Source organism: Meleagris gallopavo, chromosome Z, assembly GCF_905368555.1.
Source record: "Meleagris gallopavo chromosome Z, MGAL_WU_HG_1.1, whole genome shotgun sequence".
NCBI classification, from domain to species: Eukaryota; Metazoa; Chordata; class Aves; order Galliformes; family Phasianidae; genus Meleagris; species Meleagris gallopavo.
In genome coordinates, this window is record NC_139435.1 from 43960806 (window position 1) to 43983475 (window position 22670).

The following is a 22670-nucleotide window of genomic DNA, read 5'->3' on the forward strand; positions in this document are numbered from 1 at the left end:
ACACAAATGAGATCGCATCCACTTCCTCTTTAGCTGCCTTTGTGGAAGGAAGGGATGCCATTCAGAGGGATCTTAATAGGCTTGAAAGGTGGGCCCAGGTGAACCTAATGAGGTTCAACATGGCAAAGTGCAGAGTTTTGCACTTGGGCTGGAGGAATCCTGGGCATCCATACAGGCTGGAAGGAGCGGTCCTTGAGAGCAGCCCTGTAAAAAAGAAGCTGGGGATCTTGATGGATGAAAACCTTAACGTGAGCCAGCAGTGTGCTCTTGCAGCTCAAAAAGCAAATGGTATCCTGGGCTCCATCAGAAGAGGGGTGGCCAGCAGGGACAGGGAGGTGATTGTCCCTCTCTGCTCTGCTCTTTTGAGGCCACATCTGAAGTATTGTATCCAGGTCTGGAGCCCCCAGTACAAGAAAGACAGGGAGCTGTTGGAGAGGATCCAGAGGAGGGCCACTAAAATGATCAGGGGGTTGGAACACCTCCTTTACAACGACAAGCTGAGAGAGCTGGGTTTGTTCAGCCTGGAGAAAAGAAGGCTGCAGGCTGACCTCATTGCAGCCTTTCAGTATCTAAAGGGAGCCTACAAACAGGAGGGGAATCAACTCTTTGAAAGGGTAGATAACAGCAGGACAAGGGGAAATAGTTTTAAGTTGAAGGAGGGGAGATTTAGGTTGGATGTCAGGAGGAAGTTCTTTACAGAGAGAGTGGTGAGGTGCTGGAACAGGCTGCCCAGAGAGGTTGTGGGTGCCCCATCCCTGGAGATGTTCAAGGCCAGACTGGATGGGGCCCTGGGCAGCCTGGTCTAGTATTAAATGTGGAGGTTGGTGGCCCTGCATGTGGCAGAGGGGTTGGAGCTTTATGACCCTTGAGGCTCCTTCCAACCTGGGCCATTCTATGATTCTGTGATTCTGATCCTTGTCTGACTCTTCTATTTCAGATGCAGTGTTCTCTCTATAAGAGCTGCCTTCTATTTTTCTAACTGAAAGCCAGAGCTGTGCTGAACATACTTGCTCTTACTTTTTACACTCCTTTGAGTCATTATTAAGGCAGTGCATGTACTTATGTCTTTGTGGCAGTAAGTACCAAAGTGTGAGTGATGCATATTAAAGCCAGAAGCCAAGAAGATGAGCTAAGAGAAATGCTGCAATATGATTTGAAAGTAAAAAGTTGGTCTCTAATGTAAATTATTATTTTGGTACATTTCTTATCTTTTTCAGTATCTTTCCACATTTGATTCTTTTACAGATAATGTTTTTGACAGCCGTCCTCTTCCTGGAACCCCTTCTAAGGTAGGTGGTGATGTAGCAATAAATTTATTTAAGAAGCCTATTGTCACATAATCTTCTGGGAATCCTAACGTTTATATTGTTAGAGTGAACTTATTTTTCTAGGGATTGTTTTATAAGCAGTAGATAGAAAATAAGCCTAAAATATTTTATTATTCCTATTGCTTTCATAAAATTTTTGTACTTAGCTATTAAGCATTTAATTTTGTGAATCTGTTTTATATACGTAATGTATGTGCAAATCAGTCTGTTTCATGTGTAAAATGAACATTAAGGGTCAAGTTCTTTAGTGATGGTATCAACACTAGGAGGATAGATACTAGCACTGTTTAAACACGTTTCAAGACATTGGCAGCTGAAGCAAAAATGAAGGTTCACTTTACTGAGTAAAGCCAGATATTTCCTTACTTTGTAGTTAACATCCAGTTTTGCATGATGGTTTGATTCCTCGTGAAGTGAAATTAATGGAAGTTTTTTCATTAACATTTTCATGAGTGAGCATGCCTGTTTGTGATTATAATTGTCTGCACTCTTAGACTCTTTTGATTACAAGAGCCACCTGAGGAGTGATACATAACGCCTTCTCATTCAGCTGTACTTAATCTAATCTGAAGTAGGGAGTTCAGCTTAGTTGTTTCACCCCTCCCTGGAGGGCCTAATCATCTAGGTTTTTCATAGAATCATAAAATTGCTCAGGTTGGAAAAGAGTCTCAAGATCATAAAATCCAACCGCAAAACTTAAGAATTTGCCTGCCTATCCACACCACGTAGTTTACATATCAGTTCTCACCTAACGGTTGGGGACTGAGTGTGCAAATACCTGCTCCAGAATTATATTTTGACATCAGTTTGAATGACTGGACATGAAGCAGACTTGAAAATGAGATTTAAGAGCACATTAATTGCTGCACCCTCTTACTTAATCTGAAGATTCATAAAAAGGTAGCTGTCTTGTCCAGACTGAACCCTCCAAATTGTTAGATACTATCCCTACATACCTGAGGCTGCTCCTGGGAAAGGAAAAGGCATTTTTAAACTCAAATCTAGGAGGAGAAAATAGAAGAACAACACAGGAGCTGGAGATGCCACTGTCTTGACATTGTAGGGCTTAGTTACTTCAAGGTGGCCTCTGCCACCTTGCAGGCTTCATGCCTATACTCCAGCTACCATATTGCCTTCAATTACACTGACGTTTTATTCTCTTTTTTCAGCATTCCAGTCCCTGGGGGTTAGAGCTGAGCATAAAGTCACTGTGTGCCTGCTTCTCTTATGCCGCCCAGTTTGTGCATGTAGAGTTGACTACTCTAAAATCTCCATAGCCACTTATCCACTTACCACAACAAAAATGATTGTTTCCAGTCTTCTCAGATAGGGAAATGGCTTTAAATGCCGTGTAGTGTGATATCTGGTTTTGAGTATGCATCTGAGCATGAAGTGTTTTACACAGTTCCCCCTCCCTGGCATTTCTGACTCAGCAATCTGAAGAGCCAGTCTGTCCTCACAGCAGCTGAACTCACACCTGTAAGCTGGTAATTCTCAAATACTTTACAATGAAAACAAACAATTTCAAATGAAAGTATCAATAGAAGGATATGAAGGATATGAAAAGAAGGTCACAAAAAGAATATTATAGATTGACTGAACAGATACATTTGGACAAACCGAATTCCAAATACCAAATAAGAAGCTGTAAAATCTAGTGCCAGTATAAAGGCCTTCATGACTTGACATTATGCCAGAATTTTACTGGAGAGAGACACTACATAAAATATATCCAGTTTTTGAGTTTCTAAGTGGATCTCTGCAGTTGATGTAGTCCCACATTACAGAAAAAAACCATTTTCATTCAAATAAGCCAATTTAATTTATTTCACTGTTGAGTCTCCGTGGGCCCATGAGCAATCATATTCGTATCTGTTTCTGAAAGTCAGGCACCCATTTAAAGTAATGGAATTTTACAGTTAGAATAGGTGCTGTTTTTCAAATGTCCCAATTTATGTCATTTACAAGTATGAATGGGATGTTTAAGCACACTAGCAGGCCACATGCATATAATCTAGCATATACACAGTTACAGAAAGTAAATGGGCCAAATTCTTCTATTTTTCATCAGTGTATTGCAGTAATAATGACTCTTGTGCTTTACAGGTAAAAGACTTGCTAATAAGCTATGATTAATCTTGCCTAACATAAATCAACTCAAAAGAGCAGTCTTAACAAATCCTGAAGGCTTGTTTTTGAGAATTTTTTTAAGGAAAGAGAGAACCTGCCTAACAGTCACTTCAGCATAAAATCTGTTACTGTCTATTCATAAATGCCTACTTTTTTCCACTCAGAAGGGGCCTTGGTGATTTGTCAAGACTGCATGCCATGCTTATAAGTAGTCACAGTTGTATGAAATCACTTCCAACCCTGAACGTGTATTTCTCTGGCAAGTAGTTGACAAAAAGGAGCTTGATCATACATGCATATTTTCAGAATTGACCAGTAGTCATTATACTCAAGGTTAGCCACGATAGAAGAAAAAACACAACAGATAAGAGAAATAAATATACAAAGTCAAAAAATTCAAATTAATATTACTATTTATGGAGCTCAAAGATTTCAGTTAATATTGGCAGGTTGTCATACATGAACAAATCTGTGCAAAAACTGTAACTCACTTATGACCACTTGTGTAGGTACTCGTATATGCAGAACCTGAAATATAATGAATTCAAATTGTACAAACAGAAATGTATCCTGAAAAGAACAAAGAAAAATTACAAACCCTTATGCACAAAATGTGTATCTTCTTTTTACTTAGGTTACTTCCATTAAGTTTAGATTAAGTAATTTTGTTAAAAAAAAAAAAAAAAAAAGAACAGAACAAAGTTTATTAGGAAGAACTGCAAGATCCTACATTTTAATAATCATCTGCAGAATACAGCATGGGATCAGCAATTTTTCAGAGGATGTGGTAGCTGTAAGAGATCTGACAGGAACACAGACATGCACCAATACAGTGGTATATGAAAGTGAAACATCACAGGTGTTTCCAGTTTGTTCACTTCCGCTAAGGTGTCAGCTAGAGTACTTTCTCTCAGAATATATGCCCTAAGGCATATGTACAGATTCAAGATGGTTTAAGAATATTGCAGTTTAAATCAATTTTATTGCTAAGATTTCATATACTACATTTGTTTGATGTTTCATATGTGCACTTACCAGACACATACAAGAGAAATGTTGGGAATGTTTTTTGTTCTTGTATACTACATGCGTTTTGTGATATACCTTTAGTAATTTTTCTGGCACATTTACTGTTCCTCTTTGACATTGTGGTTTCTAGAGTTGGGCAAGAGGTGGAATTATCTCAAGAATCAAATCGTACACCTTTCCAAAGCCTGGCAGCAAAAAGGTGCTTTATACAGTCTTTTTAGGTTATCAACTGAGTTAAAAGGACTTACACTCGGCTAATTTCACTCTTTCTTTTCTCTTTTTGCTTGCTATTACTAAATGTGTGTCTTGACTACTAACAGATTGTGAAGGTTTTGTAAGCTGCCTTCTTTACAAATCATCTGCACGATTGCAGCCTTAATTCTATAGAACTAAACCAATTTCTAAAGAAGTTTTGAAAATTGGGCTATTTTCAAGTAATTTTTCACATCCCAAATTGTAGAACTAGTACTGTTCTCAACATGTCTGCAAAAAAAACATGAGGGATAAAATACATTTCACAGAGTAGTCACTTTAAAAAAAAAAAAAGTGACATTTCTAATGGAGAATACAATTCCTAGAAAATCGGCTTGTTCACTAAACTTTGACAGAAGACATTCAGGGATAGAGCTTGTTAATAACAAACACAAAGTATATTCCTACAGAACTTGTGCACAAATCTTGTTATGCATTGAAGTTAGTTACATTTAAACAAGTGTAAGGTGTTGCAAGATCAAGGAGAATGGGAAAGGTAATATGAGGGAGTAAAAAGAAACAGTCTGGTGCTAGTAAGAATGTTGTATGGACAGAAAATTGTGCTGTTTAGTAGTTGGCATACTTGTGAAGCATGCTATTACAGGCTTTTTTTTTTTTTATGCTAAGAATAACTTTTATGTCCCTTTTCTACCTAGAAGTAGTTCTGTGAGTCTCTCATTTTGCTGCTTACTTCTTTGTTTATTCAATGCCACTTGCTCTGTAACAAAAATGATCAACACAAAAAGCCCTAGAGATACACTGCTGTTCAGAGTGAAAGTCTTTTTTACTTATACTGTATTTGATAATCCTGATTAAAATATATTAGAATATATATGTCTGGCAGGGTGATTGTCCCCCTATCCCTAGGCTCTTGTGAGACCCCATCTGGAGTACTGCATCCAGGCCTGGAGCCCCCAGTACAAGAAGGACATGGAGTTCTTGGAACGGGTCCAGAGGAGGGCCACTAAGATGATCAGAGGGCTCTATCCGATGAGGAAAGGTTGAGGGAACTGGGCTTGTTTAGCTTGGAGAAAAGAAGTCGCTGGGGAGACCTCATTGCGGCCTTCCAGTACTTGAAGGGAGCATATAAACAGGAGGGGAAATGGCTGTTTATGAGGGTGGATAGTGATAGGACAAGGGGGAGTGGTTTTAAACTGAGACAGGGGAGGTTTAGGTTGGATCTTAGAAGGAAGTTTTTCACACAGAGGGTGGTGACACACTGGAACAGGTTGCCCAAGGAGGTTGTGAATGCCCCATCGCTGGAGGCGTTCAAGGCCAGGCTGGATGTGGCTCTGTGCAGACTGGTCTGGTGGTTGGTGAGCCTGTACATAGCAGGGGGGTTGAAACTAGGTGATCATTGTGGTCCCTTTCAACCCAGGCCATTCTATGATTCTATGGTATATTAGACAAGAGAGTTGTGATTTGGCTTTGTTCAGAAAAATGGACAACCACAAAGCTGACTTTAAACCTTTACTGGTTTGCTTAGGGTTGCTTTTATTGCATCAAAACCTTTCAGACTGTAAAATATAAAATGTACAATGTTATATTTTTTTCAGACTTGAAAAATATGCTAGTTCTGTGTGATTTTTTTTTTTTTTAATATTTATTTGTTTCACAGACTGGTTATTTAGGTGTATTTTTAGCGCTCTGAACTTTTTTTTTCTGGCTTCTTTACTCGTAGAACTTCCTTTTCTGATGAAAGTATAAGTGACTTTGTGCCACCTAGTGGTTACTATTAAGTTTTATCCAAAGTTCATCGAGGACTTTGCTACTAAGGCCTTTGTTCTGCATTTTGCTACACAGTTTGGTTCAGCAAAATAAAATTATTTTTGTGGTCTTGCATATACGTTTGGGTTATTGCAAATCAGAATTATTAACATGAAAAGAAATAACACTTACTGTACAGATTAACTTCATAGATACAATCTCTACTATGAAATAAAAATACTTACTGTAAAAATGAGATTTAGAGTAATCTGCACCATTTCATTCATATTTTAAAACAAACAATAAGTGGATCTCATTCAACAAGATGCTGTCATAGCTCCTGAGGGGTTATCCTACTGTGGCCTTATCCTTAAATAGAAAGTGATGTTCCTTCTACTACAAAAGAACCTTCATTTGAGTGTAAACTCTGTCTCTTCTGCTTTCCTCTTATTGTGGATATTGCTGTGTTAGCAGAGGAATGCTGCATCTGTATAGCCAGTCCTTATTTAAGGAAAGAGTGGCAAGAATCTGAGAATTTTAACCAATTAAAATTAAACACTAACTGAAAAATCCATTCATGGGACATAGAGGTCTAGGATGAGGACATAAAATGACAATAAAATCATAGAATCATAGAATCTTTAAGGTTGGAAAATACCTGTAAGAAGATCATGTATTCCAGCCATCAAACCATCCCCACCATGTCCACTAACCACATCCCTCAGTGTCACATCCACACATTTTTTGAGCGTCTCCAGGGACAGTGTCTCCATCACCTCCCTGAGCAGCCTGTTCCAGTGCTTCACCACTCCTTCTTAGAAGAAATTATTTCTAATATCCAACCTGAAACTCTCCTAGCACAACTTAAAGCCATTACCTCTGATCCTAAATGACACCTTGCTTCACAGTTTACCAGAGTGCACACCATAAGATGTCAAATAATCTGTGCCATTTTTAATGGGTTTCTCTGGCAGACACTTTCCTCTTTCTGTTTGAACTATAAGAGCAAATTCATAGGTGTTTCACTCATTTTTTGTTCTGGTAAGAATGTAGGAAGCAGTCCCCTAGTCTATAATTTGGTTGTACTAAGGCAAAGCTCCCTTTCTCAGAAAGACCTGCACAATTAAACTTGCTGCTGTTAAAGCAGAGGGCAGAAGGAACTCTGAGTTGAAATGACAGTTCAAAACAAGGCAGGGTTTTTTGTGCTATTACTCAGACCACCATACAAGCAAAGATAAGTACCTCCTTCCTCGCTTTATAGATTGCTACTCTTGACTGCAAGAGAAAAGTTCTGACCTTTCTACTGGAACAACTTGTTCAAAAGACTGAAGGGTGCTACATACCATGAATACGTAATTGACAGGGCTAAGGTTGAGAATGCTATTTGAGGTTTTCTGAGTACTAGCCAGTATTCCTGTGTTACTACTAAGAGCTATGGAAAGGTACATTTGAAACACAAGATTACAGATTAAACCAAAATATTAAAGAAAAGCCATTGTTAAGCTGTTTAATTAAGCTGCAACAATAAGGAATATCATTCCACAATTATATAACTGTTAGTTAACTACCTCTAATGGTATATAAGATATTATTACTTATTTCAAGCTGTAGAAGCCTTCTGAGACAGAATCCCTTCAAAAGTTTGTTTGATTTAATGTCAGTGGGCTATCGCCAGTTCTTACCGACAGTTTTATTTATAAGCATGGGAATTAATGCACTCAGTTGTTAGTGCGGTTCCTGAATGTGATCACCAAATTATTTCAAATTCATTTATTTTGCTCTTGAATTACTAAGGAGAGGAAATGTCTCTATACTTCCCATTTAAGGAGTCAACTTCTTTTAATCAGAATATTTTTACCAGCTGTTCTGCACAGGTGATTGTCTCCTTGTGAGACAAATGTGGTGTACATCAGTGTTGTTTGGCCAGTGAAAAATATGTCAGTTCATATACTGAGCCTGAAACCACGGATATTTAACTACTTCTCTGGTTCTTAGGTAGTCCTAATCACATATATGTAAAATAAGGACAAGGTGATTGGTGGTAATCAACTTGGCTTGACCAAAGGCAAGTCATGCCTGACAAACTTGGTGGTCTTTTACGATGGAGTTACTTTATTAGTGGATAGAGGAAGAGCAAAACATCATCACCTACCTGGACTTGTGAAAAGCGTTTGAAACAGTCCTGCATGACATCCTGCTTGCCAAATTGGAAAAAAATGAATGTGATGGATGGACCTCTTGCTGGACAAGGAATTGGCTGGATGGTTGCACTCAGTGTGTTGTAGTTAACAGCTTGGTGTCCAAGTGGAGATGGATGGTGAATGGTGTTCCTCAGGGATCAGTGTTGGGACCAGTGTTATTTAATGTCTTTGTAGGGGTTATAGACAGTGGGATTGATGCACCCTCAGCAAGTTTGCGGAAGACACCAAGCTGAGTGCTGCAGTTGACACCCTAAAAGGAAGAGGATGCTATCCAGAGGAACCTGGACAGGCTTGATAGGTGTGCTGGTACCAACCTCAAGAAGTTAGCCGCAGAGATGATCAGAAGGCTAGAGCACCTCTCCTAAGAGGACAGGCTGATAGAGAGTGGGAGGCTGATAGAGGCTGGGACTCTTCAATTAGGCGAAGAGAAGGCTCCAAGAAGACCTTACAGTGGCCTTCCAGTATTCAAAGGGGGCTTACAGGAAAACTGGAGAGGAAGGGACTTTTTGTAAGGGCAGGTAGTGACAGGACGAGGGGAAATTATTTTAAACTTGAAGAGGGTATATTTAGTCTAGATATAAGGAAGAAAATCTTTACTGTGAGGGTGGTGAGACGATGGAACAGGTAGCCCAGTAGGGAATTTCTCTATCCCTGGAAGCATTCAAGGCCAGGCTGGGGCTTTGAACAACCTGATCTAGAGGGAGGTGTCTCTGCTTATGACAGGGGGTTGGAACATGGTTATCTTAAATCTCCCTTCCAACCTAAACCATTCTATTATTCTATGAGAGCATGTGCCCTTTTAAGTTTGAGGGATTGTCAGTGCCGATTGAACGTCTTAAAGAGTTTCTGCCTTGCTGTTCTGCAATATTTAGATGTATTTATCTAATTTAAGTGATTTTTTTCTTTTTTTTCTTTAAACAAAGCGTGTGACCTATGCTTCAGATAGAGTTATTTGAGCCTTGGAAGTGCAGATTTTAAGTTGCAGATTTGACAAGATTTGCCACAGTAGAAAAACAGGACTAGGAGAAAGAATAAATCTTGTTTCTTAGCATTCTTCTCCTTGTTCTTGAAGCTGGCTAGTCAGTTTTATCCCTGACCTATGTCAGAACTGCATCACTACTCTGCTAGCCTCCCGGACAGCAAATTGCCTGTTCAACACTGTTCCACAGGACTGAATAAGGCCAGTCAGAAATGTTACCATCTCTTATGCCACCACACCCATCCCAACAAATGAGAATCTTGCGGAGTTTGTCTCCTACTTCTGGTTTGCTGTAAAGTCCAAGTAGCAAAACCTCTTCTGCTTCATCCACTTGGGCAGATCACGTTTTATGATTTAATTTTCTCTACTTCCTGGATCAAAAAGCTTCTTCCAATTGATGAAATGACAATAATTAACTCCTAGGCATTTCCCAAGCTCTGTTTCTCGTTACTTGAAAACCACAACTACGTCAGGAAGGAACTTATGCCACAGAAAGCTTCAGTTATTAAAGATAAATAAATAAACACTTGGATATTTGAAAAATAGCCCTATCCAGGTTTTTGCAAGTACAATGTATTTTTATTTCTTATGAGAACTGAGCAAACTCTTATTGATGTCTGAACTTTTGTTTTTGATGCACTCTTTTGGGGAGCATGAGATCATTCATCACTAAAGTTTTTACACTGTGAAAGAAACTGAGGTACTGAACTGAAAAAGTAATTTCTGTAATTTTCTATTCTTAGAACTGTACTCTTCCAGTTCATAATAAAATAGAGCAGGTTATAAATTTCACTCTTCTATACTTTATTGTGTAAGAGTCATCCTTCCAGCATTCTTCCAGATTCCAGAATGAGCATTTTTTCTGCTACAGTCATCTATGCGCTTCATCATATTGAATCAGTTGTTCAAATATCTAGTGATCGGGTCATTTTCTTCTTTCTCAGATGAGAAAGACAAACATACTACTCTATGATGTTTAGTTATTCAAACTTACTAAATTTTCTTTTTACCCTCATTTCTTTCAACTGGAGTTTCTTTGTAACATTCATGAGATAAACAGGATAGGGTTGTTGGTTGTTTTTTTTCATTCATTCTGGCAATTTCTCTATGGCCCAGATATGGTGAGAGATAACTTGGAGGGAGGAGAAAGACAAATCGAAGGGAAATAAGATTTATAATGTTACATGGCAGATTTGGAAACCGCATATAAATTTAACATCTGCAGGATAAGATTTGTGCATGACCTATTCCAGTTACTTCTCACAGATTAAATGTTTTGAAATATTTCCTGTAACTTCTTGAGATGCAGCAATGTGTGTGTTATTTGGCCTGCATATTTACTCAAGCAATAACCTCAATAATTAAATAAGCTTTTTTTTCACCTCTGTCTTACTCTTTGATTCTCACCTGTGTTTCTCTTGCAATCATGCCATAGTTTTCTGGAAAAAAAAAAGTTTTTAACTTACTATATTTTGCTCAGTTTAAAAATTCTGTTTGTGTGCTACAGTTCCAGACACCTGTTGGTCCCCCATCTGATGACCAAACACCTTTTAATCCTTATGTACTGCAAAGGGGAAGAGGTCTAATAGAAGCAGAGAAAGGTAGGCACTAATTTATTACACAAATACCACCTTTTTTCTTTATACCAGAACTCTTACCACAACCCATATTTCTTCTTTACTTGCTTGTATTTTATGTCATATTGTTTACTGGCATATCAGTGTCACAGCTCAAGCCCGATGTCAGTGTCTATAATAAAAGTGATTTAACAGAAATCCCTTTTTCCATGTAGAAGTGGAGGCTGATTACCTCTTTGACTCTAAAGGCCGCATCCTTGTCCCTCATAAAGAGAATTGTGCCTCACACTGCCAGTCTGATGCCTAGGCTTTAGGAAAGCTGCAAATACTGCAATTGGGGTGAAGAACTGTTTGAGCACTAACAGGAAGTGCTAAGGAGAAGAGTATATCTTTAACCTTCCTTCTGTCAAGGAACATCCTTGTTTCACATTAAGCAATTGCTCAGTAGTTAGAAGATGTCACCATGTAAAAGTCATTCTTTTTGAGAATGTTCTAAAGTGTGCGTAGCTGCACTGTATGAGGTTTTTTTATAATGCTTTCTTAAGGCAAACACAAAGATGCAGCAGTTAATACTGAGCATGGATATGTTGAATATAGCACCTCTGCAAGCAACATAGTCTCACATAATCTTTAATTTGTTTATTCCTTGAACTGCAGGTGATCAGAGAGAGGCTTTACCCATGGACACTGAGGTTTATGAAAGTCCGTATGCTGATCCAGATGAAATTAAACCAAAAAATGTCACTCTTGACAGAAAATTGTTAACCCTAGAGGAAGGAGAACTTGGCTCTGGCAACTTTGGCACTGTAAAGAAAGGGTTCTATAAGATGAAAAAGTAAGTGTTTCCTTCTGTTTTCAGGAAGTGCAGCATAGTCATTGCCCAGCTGTTATTTTTGTCTTCAAAATGGAGAAGTGCCTCCTATCATTCTATGACTCTGCTATCAGTTACAGTAGAGTAAGAAGCTCTGTGCCTTTCTCCAGAAATTGTGTGGGCATTCATGGTACTGGTCTGCGTAGTCTTTCTGTGACAGATAGTGTAGAGAGCCATGTACAGTTTACTTGTAGCGAATGGATTCTCACCTAAAATAGTATGATGAATACCTGTTTCATGAATCTATAACATTGATTTTCAAGCAGACAGAAGATGTTGTGCCTTTCTTATCATGGAGTTTCAGAAGGAACAGACCCTGTTTATACTGACAGAAGTCAAATCACCTGACTATTCATGCATTTTCATAATGAACTGTTACCAGTGTGTTGCTTAAATGGAAGCTTATGTATATGCTTTCACCAGTTAAAGCTGGAGGCTGCTCTTTAACCCAGATTTTCAGAATCAAGGAGGAATTTTCATTCTCCCGCATTGTCTGAGGGGATTTGAAGGGCTGTGGTTTTGCTTATCAGTAGTTGTTTACATTTGAGCTCTGTCATCTCATAGGTGACTTCTTCACATGCATGTGCTGTAGGTTGCAGGAGCAGGCTTAGTTTTTCAGCAGGTCAGAGCCCTTGCCTTGGGACTTTGCAATGCTGCATTGTCTCAGGTGCACATCAGTGCTGAGAAAGCCCTTACAGCTTTTCCTCTGAGGACTCTCAACATAACATAACATAACATAACATAACATAACATAACATAACATAACATAACATAACATAACATAACATAACCTTTTTGGAAATCTTTCCACTTTCATTAGTTAAGACTAATTAGAATGGGTAAGATAATTTTGTTCAGTACCTTTGTTTTCAGACTTGTTTAGATTTTTTAATGATTACTTCTAATTTTTGTTCTCTACATTTTATTTCTTTTGCTTAGCTGTCTTCTGATCATTTGGTAGAGAGTTATTCCCATTGCAGTCAGATTCCTTCCTGTCCAAGTATTCAGTTCTATCTTTTATCACTGTTTGAAATATGTGTGCAGAAACATAACTTGCAGATTGTATAAATTTACATGCAGATTTTACATACAGCAACTAATCCCAGGGCATTGTCTTTTGCAGGGGGGCCAAGCCAGTGGCTGTAAAAATTCTTAAGAACGAGAGTAATGATCCAGCCATAAAGGATGAGTTACTGAGAGAAGCAAATGTAATGCAGCAACTGGACAACCCATATATTGTCCGAATGATAGGTATATGTGAAGCAGAGGCCTGGATGTTAGTAATGGAAATGGCTGAACTTGGGCCACTGAACAAGTTTTTGCAAAAAAATCGGTGTGTAAGCTCTGATTCCATTTCATAGTATTTATCCAAAGGGGTGGAAAAAACAAGAGAAAGGTCTTTTTATCTTATGTAATAATTAGCTATTGTAGATAATCTTCACTGGGACATGATTATATTGTAGATGTCTCCTAAATGTCAAATACTTTTATAAGATAGTGCATTTTGAATAAAACAAAGAATTTTTAGATGTTCTTTATTGATATGATCACAGTTTATTGATATGATCAAGACATTCTTATGTTGCCTGTTCTAATTAAATTTTAGCTAAACATAAATGGATCTTGTTACTAACGTATTGTATATATATATAATATGCGCAATTTTGTGTTTGAACTCCTTGAAAAATAATGAAAATGAACTACTGACCTCTTAAAGATTTAATCATGATTTTCAGGCACATCACAGAAAAGAATATAACAGAACTTGTACATCAGGTTTCCATGGGGATGAAATATCTGGAGGAGAATAACTTTGTACATAGGGATCTGGCTGCGAGGAATGTGCTATTAGTCACCCAACATTATGCCAAAATCAGTGACTTTGGATTATCTAAGGCTCTTAGTGCTGATGAAAATTATTACAAGGTAAGATTTGCACAAGTTGTCAAAGCTGTTTACTAATATAGCCTAAGAAGATTTTTTTTTATTTAAGAGCAGTTGTGTTTAAAAGTTGAAAGGAAGAAATGCTATGTACATATTTTATAGTCTTCTAGTAGTAATCATGAATTTTCAAAGTATGTGATCAAAGTTAAGAGATGAATAGGGAGGGAAAAGCTAGTCCCTTATTTAGTTATTTCTTTGGTAAATTTGCAATTACAAGATTGAAATTTACTGTGGAAATGAGATATTTCCTTCCATAAAAGTTGAAACTATCTTTGTTGCAAATACTAATTTAGCATTTGGTTTACATCATGTCAAAGGAAAATATAGGCTAACAGACTGTCTAACTAAATAACAAAATGAGATTTGGGGAGTTTGTCGAAGGGGTACAGGTGGCAAATAATCATTTGACCTAGGTAAATTTTGTTCGGCTTGATTTTAAATTACCATAATCTTTGTGCAGCAAGAGACTAAAATCAGTGCCACATTAGGAAGGTGAATGTATCCTTGGGAGCTAAAGCTTCTAATTATGTATGCATCTTCTTTTCCTACATATTGCTCTTACAGTTAAAATTATTTTACCCTACTGCTTTTTCTTTCATCAGTTGTTTAAAACCAATAAGCCAGACCATGAAACACTTCAGAGGAGGAGCAAGCACATACTCCCCTCTGATGACCTTCCTGTGGGAACAGTAACTGCTGCCAGAAAAGGCAGCAGCATCTTAAATCACTTCCAACTTGCCTCGTTTATCAGGAGGTTGAGATATGGTATCAAAAGCTCATTCCATTTACAACTGCACAAAATGCTGTAGGGTTATCTCAATAGATTTAGCACTGTTCCAGTATGGTTTGATGTTTGCACTCTTGTAGCACGTTATAGCAGGACGTCATCAAATTGCAGTTTGTCACAAAGCAGTTGCTGTGCTCTGAAATAAAGCATTGACTTAATCTGAAATTAAGGCTCAAGATTCCTTCTGGCTAAGTTGGTGTCTCTTTTATAAGAGTTGAAAAATCTTTCTTTGACACAGCTTAACAAACACGATGTTAGGTCCTTTAACTAAGCTTTGCTTTACCACAGCATTAATTCCAATGCTTTATTTGAGTTTGGGAGATTAGGAACAATTTTGTAATGGTATTGAAGAAGCTGCTGCCAATTTCTCTAAGGCAGACTATATCAGAAATACTTAGTATGAACATATGAAAATCCAAGTTAAATTGGCTTCTGTGAATATGAGTGTTCTTTACCCCTTGTTACTGTCTCAAGTCTGCTTTTATTTTCTGTTATTCCATATTTTAGGCACAAAGTCATGGAAAATGGCCAGTCAAGTGGTATGCTCCAGAATGTATGAATTTCTACAAATTTTCTAGCAAAAGTGATGTCTGGAGCTTTGGAGTTTTAATGTGGGAAGCTTTCTCTTATGGGCAAAAGCCCTATAAAGTGAGTAATTCTTTCTGTCAGTTCTTTTAATATAAAAATGTAGAGCAAATTCAAACCATCACCTATTTTTTCCTTCCTGGAAGGATTGCTACGGGTCAAATAAGGCTTTAGAACCCGTCTGTCGTAACAGACAAGTCAAAGGACAGCCACCAGTTCAACTCCAAACTTCTCGTTGTTTTATACTATACTAATATGTGTTGTAATCATATGCAACTCAGAAGATTGCTCTGATCATCCTATTCTAGGGAATGAAAGGCGGTGAAGTTGCACAGATGATTGAAAGAGGAGAACGAATGGAACGTCCTGAAGCCTGTCCAGTGGAAGTCTATGACTTAATGAAATTATGTTGGACGTACAAGTGAGTGTAATCTGATACTCTCTCTTTTAATAGTGGTATATTTTAATCTACATGGTTGGTAGCTAGAAAGCATGAAATAAGAATACTTCAAAGCATATTGTATCAGCTAGATTTCAGCTTAGAAACACTCTGAAAAGGAAGGAGTCAGTTGTGCTTTCAAAAGAGAACAACGTGAAGTAATGAGTATAGTACAGGAATCTGATTATTTTGCACATATGATATATTTTTTGCTTGAGCAAAAATATACAAAAAATTGTGTATCCTCAAAATCAATTTATCAAAAACAGTTTATTCCACCAAAATGTCAGTCTGATGTATTTAGAAAAGTAAGTTTGAAATTAAGGAAACATTTTTGTTTGATTTTGATTTCCAGGACAGAAGTTTCAAAGTTCTGTTGTCAAATTATTCATTCTATGTCTCAGTTTTTAATTCTTTTGATCATTTTTTTTCTTCTGTTATTTCTAAATGTCCTCAATTTGGATCCCACATGGACTTCCTATTAGTGAAAGTTTTAAATACCTGCAAGGGGAAGGTAAACAACTATTCAGATCTGAGGTGATGGATTGCACTATGACACAAGACAAGAAAAACTGCTCAGAACAGAAAGACAGGTTGTTCTTTTGCCCCCAGAACACCCCTACCAAACAGATTCAGGGCTCAGTGTGAAGGATATTAGTGAGACTCCTTGCTGGGAGACATTGAGGCACCCATTTGTCATTTGTACCATCTCTCTAGAGAGGTTTGCTGCCTGCCAGGACCCCACATTTGTAGTATCAAGAAGAGGCTACAATGCCTTTTAAAGCTAGAGTATTACCATCTCTACGCTTTCAAGCATGGTCAGATGAGGCTGCAATGAGGAGATTCCAAAATATCAAAAGAGAGTTTATGTTTTTCAGAAGGATGTTGAAGGGTTTGGGAATGTAGTGCTCTCCTCTCTTCATTCTGGTAACTGGGACACGGGAGGAGAGGCATAAAGGTCAGTTGAATAAATGTTTGGCTGGCTGGTGCCACACTCAGGGCTTTGGGTTTTGTGATCTTGGATGCACCTTTGAGAGACCAGATATGTTAGATGGGATGCAGCTGACCAGGTGGGGTTACGGTGTTCTGGGCAGCAAACTTACTAGGTGTATTAGGAGAGCTTTAATCTAGATTCGACTGGGGAAGGCATGTACTTCTGAGCAACAGAGCTGAGCCAGGGAACACCATCGTTAGGAAGCAGCAGAGAAAAACCTTAAAACCTTAGATTTGTCCCAGAGAATTTTTGGAGGGCTCCTCCAGGAAGGTTGTGCCACCAGTAGCTGAAGTGCCTCTGCATCAGTGCATGCAGCAGGGGAAATAAGCAGGAGGAGATGGAAACTGTGATACAGTGGCCTAATTGCTATTGCTATTATGCAAACAAGGTGAGATGAATCGCATTGTGAGAACACTATGATTGAGGGTTACAAGGTTTTCAAAAGGGACAAGCACAGTAGGAATGGTAGGATAGACTGTGAAGAGCTGCCACTGAGAAACAGCCATGATTGTGATCTTGTGGGCTAAAATTAGGGACCAGACCAATAAGGGGCACCTGCTGGTTGGAGTCTACTACAGGCCATCGGGTACTCAAGTTCTATGCCTCAGCCTTTACTGGCAGTCAGGGTTCCAACATTTCTCAAGTCCCTGAACTTCTAGGTAGGGGTTAGAGGAGTAGAATCTCTCCCAGTGTAAGAAAAGAGCAAGTTCAGGACCACCCGATGAGATAGAACATGTACAAGTCTGTGGGAATCAGCAACATGCATCTCAGGGTCCTGAAGGAATTGGGCAGTGTAGTTACCAAGCCACTCTTACCATGTTTGAAAAGTCATAACTGTCAGTTAAAGTCTCAGTAACTGGAAAAAATGAAAACATTTCTTCCGTTTTTAAGAAGGGTAGAAAGGAAGATCTGGGGAACTACATATCGGTGGGCCTGTGCTTAGGAAGATTATGGAACAGATTCTCCTGGAAGCTATGTTAAGGAACATGCAAGACAAGGAAATGATCTGAGACAGCCAGCATGTCTTCCAGCAGGAGCAAATTCTGCCTGACCAATCTGGTGGCCTTCTATGATGGAGTGACTGCAGCAGTGGACAAGAAAAGACAACCAATGTCATAGACCTAGAGTAAAACCTACGATATGATCCCACATTATATTGCTATATCTAAATTGAAGGGTGAGCTACTCACTGTATAAGGAATTGGCAGGATGGCCATAGCCAGAGAATTACAGTCAACAGCTCTCTGTCCAGATGGAGGCTGGTAATGAGCGATGCCCATCTAGGGACCACAGCTCTTTAATATCTTTATCAGTGACTTAGATAGTGAGATTGAGTGTACTCTCAGCAACTTTGCTGTTGACACCAAGCTGAGTGGTGTGGTTGTTGCAATAGAAGGGAAGGATACCATCCAGAGGGACCTGGACAGGCTTGAAAAGAGAGCACATGTGAACCTAATGAAGGTCAACAGGCCAAATGCCGGGTGCTGCATCTAGGTCAGGAGCAATCCTGAACTGAAGTAAAGACTGGGAGTAGAACTCTTTTGTTGAAGTTATCTTTAGCTATAGAAAGGTTTCCATAAAGCAAAGAAAGTCCACTGTAATGTGGCTTACTCTTCCAATTCACTATCTGGAGAATATGTGAATAATATGTTCACTAAAGATCTTTAGGTTCCATTTCAAGAGTTATGTTATTTCCCTTCTAGGAACCTTGCTTCTTTCTTAGTTTTATTACATCTAGTATTCTAGAAAGAACATGGAATCATTAAATAATTTCTGCCCTTTTTCTGTACTACAGTAAAGTAGTAGCAGTTGTAGAGTGAAACAGAATCACTTTCATTAAGTTTAGTAAAGGTACTATAAAGGATATTGCTTTTTATTTGTTTGTAATCGAATATCCCAAATATTTGAAAGGAAAAAAAAACTAAAAGAAAAAAACTAAAAAAATGTTCAGCTTACGCAGTGCAACTATCTCAATATGTAACACATTATTGTCAGAACTTCTTGTCAACTTAATCATATTCTCCTAAATCTAAAGAGGTGAGATACAGAGGAAATCAAGACAGTACAGCCATGTAGTGTTTACAGAGGCTATTCTTAATGGCATAAAGCTTATCTGTATGGTTGTAGAACTCATTATAAGGAAGTTAATGCATTGTAAGTATTCTTTTCTCTAGATTATTACTGAAGTAAATGAAGTAGCAAATTAATTGAAGCTGATTTACCATTTCTAATAGTACCTTCCACAACCACAAAATAACTTTGATGACAATAAATCTACTGACTGAATGCTGTGTAGTAATATTAACCTCTCGGTATTCATTTTGTAGCAACGTTTTGGTAGCCTTAAAGTATTGTGGCAGCCTCTAGGAGTTGTCACTGCTGTGAAGTCCCAGCTATTGCACGGCCCACATAACCTCTTCAGCTTTCTCAGTCCTGTGTGGTGATACTTGTCATGTTTCCACAGTGTTGATGACCGACCAGGATTCGTTTCCGTGGAGCTGCGATTACGGAACTACTATTACGACATTTCCCACTAGCCGTGTGAACAGCAGCTTGCCTTTTTTCAGCAAAGAGAAGCAGTTCAGATTCTGAAACTAAGTGACTTATTTTTGAACTGTCACCTTCGCCATATAAAGTTCAGACCTAAGCTCTATTTGTGACATTGCCTTTGGTTTTTTTTGGCTTTCTTGCGGAATATCAAGCTCCAAAGTAGAGCAGCACAACATAAATGCAGATGCATAGACTTCCATTACGTTCCATTTTATTTACAGCTTTATTGTCTTCACATTCTTCTGTCATGTAAAACCTATTTAAAGTCTTTCAACTCTCTTCCTCTTACATATTTGAGTGCAGATGGGGATTTAATTTTTTGTTTTTAATATTCTTAGCTCTCAAATTGGATTGTTCCAGCCTTCTTCCTGTTTGAGAAAGAATAGCATAAACATTTTTCACTGTAAAAAAAATTCACTGTGATAGTGTCGGTCACTTTGACTGACATTGTGTTTGATTTTACCCCTACTACTTTATAACCAAATTGTTTTCTTCTTGTTAGTAACATTTGCAGTCAGGAGCTGGGAGATGTGAATTTCTAAATGTAGAAAAATAAAAGGAATCATCAACTCCATTAGGTGTTACCAGCTCCTCTCTTTCCTCATCTCTTGTGGAATCCCCAAATGGGAATTACTTTATTAATGGTAAAACCAAGGAATTCAAGGGCTTGCTCTCACCTTGGGACAAAAGACTAAAGCAATTAGTCTTCTAACCTGAAGTCCATCACTGCAGTTCCTGAAAAGACAATTGCGCTTCGAAAGTTGAAGGAGCAGCAATTTTCCTTCATGTTATTTCAGCCTTCTCTAGATACATCTTTTACATTGTCTTTGGATATATCAAAGCTTCTTGTGTTGTATTTTAAGCAGAACCATATCTTTTTCCAAACCTTTCTTCAAAAGCATATGTGGTTATTCATCACAGCTTATAACTTCTGAATCTCAATTTCACTCCCAGCTCAAATATTTTGAAGTAGGCTCATGGATATTCACTTTACTTTTGCCCTCTCCTAAATTCTAGCATTATTAATCCTTGTAAACATCTCAGAAAAAGGTGTCTGTCTTACCATATTTTTTGTGATGCTCCAAGCAGAGTTTCCTGTACCGTGTGGGTATAGCAGTGATAATATAAATTATGTAATCAATTTCTGTCCCCAGTTTTCACTTGTATGTATTTTTGTTCAATCTCATTTTAAATGTTCTAGAAATTAAAATTTCTTCTCTGTGTTCCCCACAAGCAGCTATTTGATAGGCAGCTGTGTATATTTCAGGAGTCTACTAGATACAGAGATTTTAGAGAAATATGAAAAGTAAGATTTAGAGTTAGATATACCTATTGCACCCAGATATTTGGAACATATGTTTTTAATTGTTATGTGAACAGGACATTCTTAGCAATGCAGTAATATTTTTGGGCATTTACACCAAGAAAGTGAAATAATATGAATAAAATACAGCTATAAAAATGTTGGATTTACTGTGAAGCAGTGTATTTCTGATACTAATTTTATGGTTTATTTTAAAATAAAAGCCAAGTGATTTTGGTAGTTTAACCAGAATCCAGTGCAAGATACTTCAGAAAGTACTTCTACTGAAAGATACTGAGTATAAAGGTCACGCTTTAAATGTGATTCAGACATGACTTACCTTGTTGATGATTTCATTTTTTGATTTATTTTTAACAAACATTTTTCTACAAGAACTGCTGGTGTAGATGTTGCTTGTGATTATATATAGCCATGTTTTAGCATTATCTCTGTTGCAGAGAAACTGTCAAGCTCTACATGTGCAATTAGAACATTCATGGGGATAACAGTTGCAAAACAGTTGCAGAAATCAAAACCTATTGTACATTCAGTGAGTGACAGCACTATTTCCCTGCAATATATGCGTTTAAGTTTTACCACATATAAGAAAGGTAAAAAAAACTGGAGGATTAGTTCTTCCTCTTTCTTTGCAGCAAATGTCTCTTTCTAGTTACTTAATTGTTCTTAGCTTCACTATTCTGTAATTACATTAAGAATATAAAATATTGTGAAATAACTTTTAAAACTGAGATTAAATGCATTGTTTTAGAAAATACGTTGTTTTAACAAGAATTATTCAAATTCCTGAATTTGCTGCTGATGTGCAAAGCTTGTATACTTGCTGAATTGCTGTGATTGTTGTGGAACACTGAAGACTTCCTTATTGGCACAGGCTAGTACCTGGCAGAACAGATAAACCCACTAATTCCCCAGAATCTTTAAAAATATGCATTGTTTTTACACCTAAGCCTTTCCAAGAACACTGCTTTTCAATGATATTGTGCTGGATCTGGGAAATTAGAGGTGTTGAGAGTCAGTGCACTACATCAGTTATCCAGGGATTTCTGCACCGTGTCAGGTGTCAGCCTTGCAGGATTTAATGGCGCATTATACACATGAAGACTCTCTTAGAAGTGGAGGCAACTGTTTTGGAGTTCTGAAATATATATAGGTTCAAAAAAGTGAGCATCTGAGAAGGGCCTCTGTACAGGCAGCTGTACATGGCACTGCCAGGAGGTGGCAATACATGAACGCTTTTAGGCTGATGTGCTTGCATGACTGTTGCAGGCAGTCTGTCCTGTCCTGGTTCTTGCTGTGTCAGTGCAGCACAGAAGAGCTTGCTGATCTACTTACTGATTGATGCAAAGCAAAGCTCCACATGAGTAGAGTTTGTGAATGATTTATACTGTGAATGATTGGTTGTGGATATTAGCAAAGTATTTCTGAAGCTCTTTGTGATCTTTTCACTGTATGTGATGCTGTAAATGGGAAATTGCAGTAGCACACTACGGAGTACATCCCACAGGCACATGGAAGGGTGTGAGTGTGGCATGGACTGACAGAGGACTGACCAGGAATTAAATGGACACAGCCTGAAGATCAATTATAATATTGTTTATTGAATATTTCACATACTTTTTTAAAGGAAAAAGGCTGTAGCTGTGTTGAATACAAAGGATATTAAGTCAGCAATTAAAATTAACAATTTTACATTTCATGAGGACAAAACCATTGTAAATCATGCAGAAAATGATTAAAAAAAAAAAAAAAAAAGAAGAACCACATGATTCCTGACAACCACAATGAAGAAAAATAGAGAAACAGCACAGGAGGCAAAACAGTCCCAGGCTTGGAGGGAAAAGAGCCACCTCATACCTATTGTGATCCATATCCCAGGTCTATGCCAATGCTGCACAGCATGGTGCAGTGCAAAGCTATGGCATGACATGTTTGGTCCTGGCCATCCCTGCAGGTAGGCCTAGCGGTGCTGGGGA

The 22670-nt window shown here is 38.1% G+C and overlaps 1 protein-coding gene across 3 annotated transcripts in view; it reads left to right on the forward strand.

Annotated features, from left to right (window-relative positions):
- The window catches only part of SYK (spleen associated tyrosine kinase), a 45440-nt gene extending 24518 nt beyond the window's left edge, over positions 1–20922 (forward strand). For 2 of the 3 annotated variants that reach the window (XM_085213569.1, XM_085213570.1), the window contains exons 6-14: positions 1246–1289; positions 4618–4686; positions 11134–11227; positions 11861–12038; positions 13198–13407; positions 13811–14000; positions 15313–15453; positions 15699–15811; positions 19288–20922. In XM_085213569.1, coding sequence (XP_085069695.1) covers positions 1246–1289; positions 4618–4686; positions 11134–11227; positions 11861–12038; positions 13198–13407; positions 13811–14000; positions 15313–15453; positions 15699–15811; positions 19288–19360 — 1112 coding nt within the window. In that variant the 3' untranslated portion in view covers positions 19361–20922. The remainder of the gene's footprint in view (positions 1–1245; positions 1290–4617; positions 4687–11133; positions 11228–11860; positions 12039–13197; positions 13408–13810; positions 14001–15312; positions 15454–15698; positions 15812–19287) is intronic. The other variant, XM_085213571.1, reaches the window with a different exon arrangement.
- The last annotated feature ends 1748 nt before the right edge of the window (positions 20923–22670 follow it).